This window comes from Rhincodon typus, chromosome 43, assembly GCF_021869965.1.
Source record: "Rhincodon typus isolate 14 chromosome 43, sRhiTyp1.1, whole genome shotgun sequence".
Lineage (NCBI taxonomy): Eukaryota > Metazoa > Chordata > Chondrichthyes > Orectolobiformes > Rhincodontidae > Rhincodon > Rhincodon typus.
Genome location: NC_063374.1, coordinates 11,495,614 through 11,505,812, shown reverse-complemented (window position 1 = coordinate 11,505,812; position 10,199 = coordinate 11,495,614). Strand labels below are relative to the sequence as shown.

The following is a 10,199-nucleotide window of genomic DNA, read 5'->3' as shown; positions in this document are numbered from 1 at the left end:
AGGAGCTCTGTTCAGAGTGGGGAAAGGGGCTGCAGTGTGAGGGGAGCTCTGTACATAGTGGGGAAGGGGCTGCAGTGTGAGGGGAGCTCTGTTCAGAGTGGGGAAAGGGGCTGCAGTGTGAGGGGTGCCCTGTACAGAGTGGGGAAAGGGGCTGCAGTGTGAGGGGTGCCCTGTACAAAGTGGGGAAAGGGGCTGCAGTGTGAGGGGTGCCCCGTACAGAGGGGGAAAGAGGCTGCAGTTGGAGGAGACATTTGTCTCGACAGCGAAGGAGCTGCTGCTCAAGAATGTAGATGTTACACCAGCACTAGGGAACAGCAACAATCTACAATGTCCAGAAGCGGCTGCAGGCGACTGGCAAAAAAAAAAATCCAAATATATAAATATGTCACTCAAGATATCTCATCTGCAATGTGCAAGTGTTCATCAAACAAAGAATCCAGGGGTGAGTGTTTTCTGCATTTTGTTCCTCAGTCATACCCAACGCATCTGGAACCTCAAGTTACAACGTGGCATCGGGTTCCTGCAAATCCTAGAAAACCAAGAGCAAAAGAAATCAAATCAAACTGAACACTGTGATGATTAAACTACCATGATGCACAAACCTATTGGGCTCTTCCATCATTGAGGATGGGGATTTTGTGGAGGCTCTTCCTCCAGTGAGCTGTTTAATTGTTCACCACCATTCACAACTGGATGTGGCAGGACTGCAGAGTTTAGATCTGATCCGTTGGTTGTGGGATCACTTAGCTCTGTCTAACACTTGCTGCTTTCACTGTTTCACATGCAGGTAGTCCTGTTTAATGGCTTCACCAGGTTGATACCTCATTTTCAGGTATGCCTGGTGCTGCTCCTGGCATGCCCTCCTGCACTCTCCATTGAACCAGGGCAGATCCCCTGGTTTGACGGTAATGGTTGAGTGGGGGAATATGCTGGGCCTTAAGGTTACAAGATTGTGCTGGAGTACAGTTCTGTTGCTGATCGTTCACAGACCCTCATGGATGCCCAGTCTTGAATCCCTAGATCTGTTTGAAGTCTGTCCCATTTAGCATGGTGATAGTGCCACACAACATGATGGAGGGTATTCTTAATGAGAAGGTGGGACTTTGTCTCAACAAGGACTGTGCGATAGTTACTCTTACTGATACTCTCATGCCCAGTCTCACAGCTCTGTCCTTTAAGACTCAACCAGCTCGATCAATAGTACTGCTGCTGAGCCACTCTTGGTGGTGGATATTGAAATTCCTACCCAGAGTACATTTTGTGCCCTTCCCATCCTCAGTGCTTCTTCCAAGTGTTGCTCAACATGGAGGTGTACTGATTCATCAGCTGAGGGAGGACAGTAGGTGGTAATCAGCGGGAGGTTTCCTTGCCGATGTTTGACCTAGAGACTTGAGAATTCATGGGGTCCAGAGTCAATGGTAAGGACTCCTGGAGCAACTTTCTCCCGACTGTATACCACTGTTCCACCCACTCTGGTGGGTCTGTCCTGCTGGTGGGACAGGGTATATCCAGGGATGGTGATGATGGTGTCTGGGACATTGTCTGTAAGGTATGATTCTGAGAGTATGACTATGTCAGGCTGTTGCTTAACTAGTCTGTGAAACAGGTCTCCCAATGTTGGAATTAGCACCTGGATGTTAGTTTGAAGTCTTTTACAGGATAGACAGGGCTGTTCTTGCCATTGTCATTTCTGGTGCCCTGATTCTGGTCCCCAGGTGGACTGTCCTGTTTCATTTTTTTTGAGACATTTTAGTGATTGGGGTACGACTAGAGCGACTTGCTTAGCCATTTCAGAGGGCAGTTAAGAGTCAACCAAATTACAGTGGCTCTGAAGTCACACAGAGGCCAGACCAAGTAAGGACAGAGGTTTTCCTTCCCTTAAGGCCACGAGTGAACCAGATTGCTGTTTGTCACAAAACAAAACAATGATCTCATGGTCATCACTAGAATTTAATACCAGATTTTTACTGACTTCAAATTCCATTGCCTGCTATTCAAACACGGGTTCCCAGGTGTGGATTACTAGACCAGCAACAATACCATTACACCATTGCCTGCTTTCTGTTCCAGTCAAGGACAGAGCAGAAGGTTGTTTATAATGGGGCAAAAAGTTATCTCCTACCCACATGCAAACTTCATCAGTTGTTTGTAAATATTCACCTCATCAGTGCTTGGAGGGACCAGCCGATTATAAACTGATTCAATTACATTCCGTCTGAAACATACAAACATAAAAGAAACTTATTTCGACAAAATGTTTCTGAATCAGAATCGGTGTAGAAGACACAAGTGTTCAGCAACTGTATCATAGTCACAAAGTCTAACTCCATAATCCCATAGCAACATAAAGTGACAAGGTCAGTACTGCACTGTCGGACGGTCAGCGCCAAGGGAGCGTCGCACCGTCGGATGGTCAGCGCTGAGAGAGCACCGCACCATCGGAGCCGAGGGAGCGCCGCACTGTCGGAGGGTCAGTGCCCAGGGAGCGCCGCACCGTCGGATGGTCAGCGCCGAGAGAGCGCCGCACTGTCGGAGGGTCGGCGCCGAGGGAGCGCCGCACTGTCGGAGGGTCGGCGCCGAGGGAGCGCCGCACTGTCGGAGGGTCGGCGCCGAGGAAGTGGACAGTTTCAGAGGATTAGTACCATGGCAGCACCACACTGTCAGGCATTGTATACACTGGATGGGGTTATCACTGGGAAGGTACCACTGTCTGGGCCAAGAGGAAGGAGGTGAGAGGGTAAACGGGCCCTGACTCTCTGAGGGCTCCATACTTGCTGATGAGGCCTCCCCCAGGTGGCAAGTTGGGAATGTTCTCGATGAGCAGAGTATGCATTACGTCCAGTAACCCCAGAGGAGCATCCGGGCCAGACGTGGTCACCAACTCTGCAAGAAAACAGGAAAAGATACTGTGAACATCACAGAAACAAATATAAAATGTTTGCGTTGATGGAGAGCTGAAATGAAGGAAGGGAATGAAGAAGCAACATGATCTTGGCCACCCTGGTCAGGGATCAGGGGTGTTCATCTCATGGGGATGAGGGAGACTTAAACTGTAGCTGAATAATCAACCAGCAGAGAAAGGGGCAGCTCCCAGCCCCAATATTTTGTTTCTTTTCACTCAAAGGACATGAGGGTCATTGGCTGGGCCATCGTTTATTGCCAATCCCTAACTGTCCCCTTGAGAAGTTGAAGGTGAGCTGCCTTCTTGAACCGCTGCAGTCCATGTGCTGTAGGGACACCTACAATACCATTACAGAGGGAGTTCCAGAATTTTGAAGCAACGGCGATATATTTCCAAGCCAGGATGGTGAGCGGCTTGGAGGGAACTTGCATGGGGTGGTGTTCCCATATATCTGCTGCCCTTGTCCTTCTCCATGGAAGTGGTCATGCATTTGGAAGATGCAATCTATGGATGCTTGGTTATTTTCTGCAGTGCATCTTGTAAATAGTACATACTGCTGCTCGTGAGGGAGTGAATGTGGATATGATGCTAATCAAAATGCTTAAGTATGACTCTAACCAGTCGAGAGTTTGCCCCCTGATTCCCACTAATTCCAGTCTTACTTGGGTTTCTTGATGCCACACTCAGTCAAATGCAGCCTTGATGTCCAGGGCTGTCACTCTCCCCTCACCTCTGGAATTCACCTCTTTTGTCCATGTTTGAACCAAGGCTGTAATGAGGTCAGGAGCTGAGTGGCCCTGGCAGAACCCAAACTGGGCGTCACTGAGCAGGTTATTACTGAGCAGGTGCTGCTTGTTAGCACTGTTACTGACACCGTCCATCACTTTACTGCTGATTGACAGTGAACTGATGGGGCAGTAATTGGGTGGGCTGGATTTGTCCTGCATTTTATGTACAGGACATATGTGGCAAATTTTCCACATTGTCAGGGAGGTGCCCAGTGTTGTTCAATTACAGATTGCAATGAAACATTACGATGACAAGGAAGGATCAGTTTTATTCTCCTGATTGGATTCCCTGATCATTTACAACAGGGACTCTCGTATGATCTGGAGTTTGGAATGAGGACCACACGGTAAGATATCCCAGGTTAAAATCCACCCCCAACCCTGCCTCAAGGTCCAGGGGATTAAACAAAGTACAGTCCATCACTGTGACAAATCCCACTCCCTGAATAATCCATGAGAGCCACAGTCAGCATAGGGGGAACGGACCCAGCCTCTAGTCAATTCCCTCATCAATAGCTGGAAATCCTTGAAAATTTAAAACAAAAGTGTCAGTCTTGAGAGGGCTCAGCCCAGCCTGCTCACAGCCCCTGACCTTTCACTCGTTTCTCCAGGTATCTGTCAAGCTCGGCTTCCCTTTGTTTCGCTTCCTCCGAGGGTCTTGGTGCATTCTCAAAGCACACCAGCTCGATGCTTATGTTGTCCCGACTCCCCTGTGGAAGACAAACACAAACAGGAGCCCCGAATTCAACTTGTCCAAAGTTCATGATTTCACTACTAAATTAGCAAGTCAAATCCTCACATGCATAAGACTAACAACAATATGCATTTCAAAAACATCTTGCTTCATCTCAGGACATTGCAAAGATCTTTACCAACAAATGCACAGAATGTACAATCATCGAGCCAACACAGTTCACAGAAAGATCCCACAAAGAAACCTGTTAATAAGGCAAAAAAAAAACCCCAAAAGAACAGATGCTGGAAATCAAAAACAAAAACAGAAATTGCTGTAAAAACTCAGCAGGTCTGACAGTATCCATGGAGAGAAAGCAGAGTTAACATTTCTGGTCCAGTTACCCTTTCTCAAAACTGAGTTTGTGTCACCTTGAGAGATAAATATTGGCCTAAGGCTACTGGGTTAAGCTTGAATTTGCCTTCTAATGGTGAGATTTTTTACCCCTCCAAGAGGATAGACATGGCCTCAGTTTGATCTTCCATCAAAAGACAGTGCGGCGCACCCTCAGCGCTGACCCTCCGACAGTGCGGCGCTCCCTCAGCATTTCCTCCATATTAACTTGATTCCTGATGAACGCAGTTAAAATCATTCAGCCATCTGATTAGTCAACAGAATGGGACATGAATTTTGTAAAGGTCACCAGTGACCCTTTTGGATTTGATGGAATTTGGATGTCGTTACAGCCATTCTTCCTGGCAGCACTTCTTAGTTTGGATATTTTTAGACTTCATTAGAGCTTGCGATATTTTCTGGTGTGTAGTTCAGTGAATTGGGCAAAATGGTCCCTTCTACTGAGGGAGCCTCAGACTGTCGGAGGGTCAGCGCTGAGGGAGCGCCGCACTGTCGGAGGGTCAGCGCTGAGGGAGCGCCGCACTGTCGGAGGGTCAGCGCTGAGGGAGCGCCGCATTGTCGGAAGAGTGACAGAGACAAACTGAGGCTTCATCCAAACAACATGCATATTTACATACTGGTCTTCGAAGTGTACCTGCTTTAGGTGCCAGCTCCTGGTCAGATCCACTCACAGGCAAATTCAGTATAATTGCTAAGCCTCAAGTGGCTCTCTGGTGGGATGATTACTGAATGGCAGAACAGGCCTGGAGGGGCTGAATGGTCTCTTCCCCTTGTTTGTTTCAGTGAAGCAAATAGAGACACAAAGAAAGACAGTGACAGAGAAATGTCTCTTACAATGGGGTCTCCCAGCTCCCAATGTCTCCGGTCCTCCAGCCAGAATGTTAATGTCAGGATTGTAAAAAGCCTCCTGTTTTCAGCTAGATCCTCACTGCTGTAATCTTGGCTATTGCTCTGTCAATGCTGGCAGGTCCTAACCATAAACCTGCTACAAAACGCACAGTGAGGGGCCTAAATTGAGGGAACGGGATTTGGCAAAGGGGCTGACTTGGGCACCCCACGAATCTGTCTATTTGTTCACAGGATGTGGGTGTCACTGGCTGGGTCAGCGTCATCTCTAACTGCCCCTTGAGAAGGTGGTGGTGGGGGTGAGCTGCCTTCCTGATCTGCTGCAGTCCATGTGCTGTCGGCAAACCACAACGCCATTAGGGAGGGAATTCTAGGATTCTGACCTAGCAACACAGAAGGAACAGCAATATATTTCCAAGTCAGGATGGTAAGTGGCTTGGAGGTGAACTTCCAGGGGGTGGTGTTGCCATGTATCCCTTGTCTTTCTACGTGTGAGATGTTGTGGGTTTGGAAGGTGCTGTCTGAGGATCTTTGGTGAATTTCTGCAGTGTATCTTGTATGCGGGACACTCTGCTGCTACTGAGCGTCGATGGTGGAGGGAGTGGATGCTTGTGGATGTGGCGTCAACAAAGCAGCCTGCTTTATCCTGAATGGTATTGTGCTTTTTGAGTGTTGTTGGAGCTGCACCCATCCAGACGGATGGGAGTATTCCAACGCACTCCTGACTTTTGCCTTGTAGATGGTGGACAGGCTTTGGGGAGTGAGGAGGTGAGTGACTCGCTGCAGGATTCCCGGCCTCTGACCTACTCTTGTAGTCACTGTATTTATGTGGCTCGTCCAGTTCTACTTCTGGTCAATGGTAACCCCAGAATGTTGATAGTGGGAGATTCAGTGATGTAACACCACTGAACGTCAAGGGGCAGTGGTTAGATAGTCTCTTATTGGAGATGGTCACTGCCTGGCATTTGTGTAGTGCAAATGTTACTTGCCTGTTGTATCCAGGGTTTGCTGCATTTGGACATGGGCTACTTCAGTATTGGAGGAGTCGCAAATGGTGCTGAACATTGTGCAATCATCGGTGAACATCCCACTTCTGACCTTTTGATGGAGGGAAGGTCACTGATGAAGCAGATGATGATGGTTGGGCCTAGGATACTACCCTGAGGAACTCCTGCAGAGATTTCCTGGAGCTGAGATGATTGACCTCCCACAACCACAACCATCTTCCTATGTGTCAGGTATGACTCCAACCATCGGAGAGATAGCCCCCGATACCCATTGATTCCAGTTTTGCCACACTCAGTCAAATGCAACCTTGATGTCAAAGGCTGTCACTCGCTGGAATTCAGCTCTTTTGTCCATGTTTGAACCAAGGCTGTAATGAGGTCAGGAGCTGAGTGGCCCTGGCAGAACCTAAACTGGGCGTCACCGAGCAGGTTATTGCTGAGCAGGTGCTGCTATGGAAATACACAGGTGAACGACACCTATTAGCCACAGCTTTGACAATCTCTACAGTCCTTGAACTTGATTCAAAGTTCATTTCCACTGAACCCTTCATTACTCGAGTTTTGCACAATTCATTCTCACATCTGCCTCTATAGGAACACGTTTACACCAAAAATAGGGAGCAACTCAGCCCTCATCCTAACATGCTCCAATATTCCTCTCCCCAACTCATACCCTAGTTACAGTCAGAGCGTGTGTTTGTGTGTGTGTGTTGGGGGGGGAGCGTAGACCTGTGTGTGTGTGTGCGTGTGAGTAAGAGAGGCGGGGCGGGGGAACCCGTATCCTGGTGAGACTCTGTGTGTTTGTGCGTGTGTGGGAGCTGTAGCCCAGTGACGCACAGGTTCATTTTGAAGTCTGTTTTGATTTTGGAGCATCAATGTTGTTACCAGATCCCTAAAATGCCCACAGGATGTCCCACACTATAATCTTTGACTGAGGGCTGACCTTCAGTGCAAAAAGAGGCCAGCAGGGTCTTTGATACTGGAGCCTGACCCCATCCATACAGAGGATTCAGGAGCCTGGCCCTGCACATGGTCAAGGACAGGGTCAGACACTATTGAGATGGAGATGAACTGGAGGGTGGTGTGGGCTCTGCATGAACTGAAGTTTTCAATCAGCAAGGCCCATCTGCAGGGAGCTATGCGATAGCAATACTGAGTAGAGTCATGGCCCCTTCATCCATACATTGGATAGGCCTCTGAGTGTGATGGGCACTGCTCTCTCAGTCTTACCTTGTACAGGCAAGTGTCTGCCACCAGGTTGCAGATCTGCTCCAGGTCGTCAGTCAGCTCGAGTCTGGATCGGACAAAGGCACACAGTTCCTCATTGCTCATTACATCCCAAATGCCATCACAAGCCAAGATGACAAACTCATCATCTTGGGATCGCTCGATGACCATGACCTCTGGTTCTGGAGAGACCAGCTGCTCCGTGGGACCTTTCCCATGCACACACTTGTAGTCGTAATCCCCGAGGGCCCGGGACACAGCAAGTGAGCCATTGACTCGCTGAATCATAACACTGCCCCCTGCGTTTTGGATCCTCTCTTTCTCACGTGGGTTACATGGCTTGTGATCCTCAGTGGAGAAGTGCACAGACTGATCCCGCTGCAGCACACCACGGGAGTCTCCGCAGTTTATAAAGTAGATGTGCGTGGGCGAGACCAGGAGAGCCACTGCTGTCGAGCCACTGCGGTCCATGTCATTGTTCCCCAGCTCTGAGTCGTTTCGCATATGTTCATCAATGTTCAGGAATCCAGTCCTAATGGCACGTTTCACACTCTGGACAGCTGCTTGTGAATCACTGCTACCATCAATCATCCCTGCAAAATCCACAGAAACATTCAGACGCAGTTCAGCAGAATTGTATCACATTCGTTTGTTTCTCCCCCTCTAACCAACCTTCTCCAGGAATATATTTAGGTGCCCTAAATCAAACACCAAACACAACTTGCCGCAGCAAAGTGTAAACTCGGCTCGGGTTGGTCACACTCTCAGCTCCAGAAAGGCTTCCTCAAGATTTTCTTTGAACAGCCTTGGGTTGACAGGTAACAGTCAGAGGGTGTGAGGGTTTCTCAACATGAGCACAATATCCAGGCCAAAAGCCCCACAACAATGTGGGTCGGGGAGGGAGTGGCCAGGTAGGTCAGTGAGGGTCAGAATGAATGAGGAGTAAGAAAGCACCAACAAGCTGCAGTGTTCAATAGGGAAGGGTAAAGGTGAAGTAAGGGTCCAGCCAGGATGGTGAGTGCAGTCTTTCTATGCCCAGACCTGGCAGGGGAGAGTTGGTGGGGGTGGGGGTACTGTAATTATTGTGGATCTATTCATTATCAAGGTCTAAGGTCAAAGTTTGGCTTACGATTTAACACAGGAAGCTGGGTTCAAATGGCACACCTGGGTCTCACACGCACAAAACAAAATCACAAAGTCAAAACAGCTCAAGATGCCATTCTGCCCACTGTAGCAGTGCTGGTCCACCATGAAGCAACCCATTCAGTCCAATTCCCTGGACCAGTCCAGTGTTTACATCCCACAAGCCAATTCTACTGCCCTGTTCTAGGCTGTAAGTTTATTTTGATTAAACACTCATCCAATTTCCTTCTGAAGTAAGTCACCTTCTCAACTTCCATCACCCACAAAGATGCTGTGGTCCACATCATTACAACTCGCTATATAAACAATGTTTTCCTCACCTACCCCTGTATTTCTCACCTGAAGCTAGAAATTTGTGTCCCCCAGTCCTTGAACCACCATCCAATAGAAACAACTCACCACTGTCTATCAAAACTGTCATAACCTTGTATACCTTGATCAAATCTTCATCAGTCTCCTTCACCCCAGGAAAATCCTGAAGTCTTCACTCCCTGAGCTGTTCACACTACCAAGGGTTTTTTTTTGGCGGGGGGGTGCTGGGTAAGGTATGTTCTTAACCAAGGACGGAAGGTTTGATGTGGCCTGTAAGAAGCTCACCCTTGAACTCCTGGTTGTTGGTTATGTGCTGGAGGAGGTTCTTGGCGCAATATTTGGCGACCCCTGACCCTGCATGCCCATCGTAGATGGCAAAAAAGGACCAGTTTTTCAGCTGGTCCTGTAACTCTGGCACAGCTGAGTGAGCATCCTCCATCTCCACACGCCAGCCCTGCATGCTGCACAGCCCATATCGAATCCCATTCCCTTCACCGTGATCATTCTGTTTCTCCGTCTTGGGACGGTCCAGAAAAGCTCCCATCATGGATTGGAATTACCTGGAAAATTTCAAAATATAAAATCACTGATACCAGGCACAGGGCGAGAGACAGACTGGTTCATCCCAAATACACAGCAATAGACAAGAGCATTCGCTTTCACTCTTAGATATGCAGGAAGAGAACCCACCACACCCCGATCCAAAATCACCCACTACCAGGACCCTATGTGGGCTATAACCAATTTAAACATGGAACGTGGGGACCCCATAGGTCACATTAAACCGGCTCTTTCGAGGGATCAGCGCTGAGGGAGCGCCACATGGTCGGAGGGTCAGCGCCGCACGGGTCGGAGGGTCAGCGCCGAGGGAGCGCCGCACGGGTCGG

At 48.7% G+C, this 10,199-nt stretch overlaps 1 protein-coding gene across 1 annotated transcript in view; it reads right to left on the bottom strand.

Annotated features, from left to right (window-relative positions):
* Nucleotides 1-404: 404 nt before the first annotated feature.
* The window catches only part of LOC109924758 (protein phosphatase 1B-like), a 10,693-nt gene continuing 898 nt past the window's right edge, over nucleotides 405-10,199 (bottom strand). The window contains exons 2-7 of the mRNA XM_020524752.2: nucleotides 9,598-9,872; nucleotides 7,861-8,450; nucleotides 4,283-4,400; nucleotides 2,772-2,883; nucleotides 2,161-2,215; nucleotides 405-529 (exon numbers count right to left, since the gene is read on the bottom strand). Coding sequence (XP_020380341.1) covers nucleotides 500-529; nucleotides 2,161-2,215; nucleotides 2,772-2,883; nucleotides 4,283-4,400; nucleotides 7,861-8,450; nucleotides 9,598-9,859 — 1,167 coding nt within the window. The 5' untranslated portion in view covers nucleotides 9,860-9,872 and the 3' untranslated portion in view covers nucleotides 405-499. The remainder of the gene's footprint in view (nucleotides 530-2,160; nucleotides 2,216-2,771; nucleotides 2,884-4,282; nucleotides 4,401-7,860; nucleotides 8,451-9,597; nucleotides 9,873-10,199) is intronic.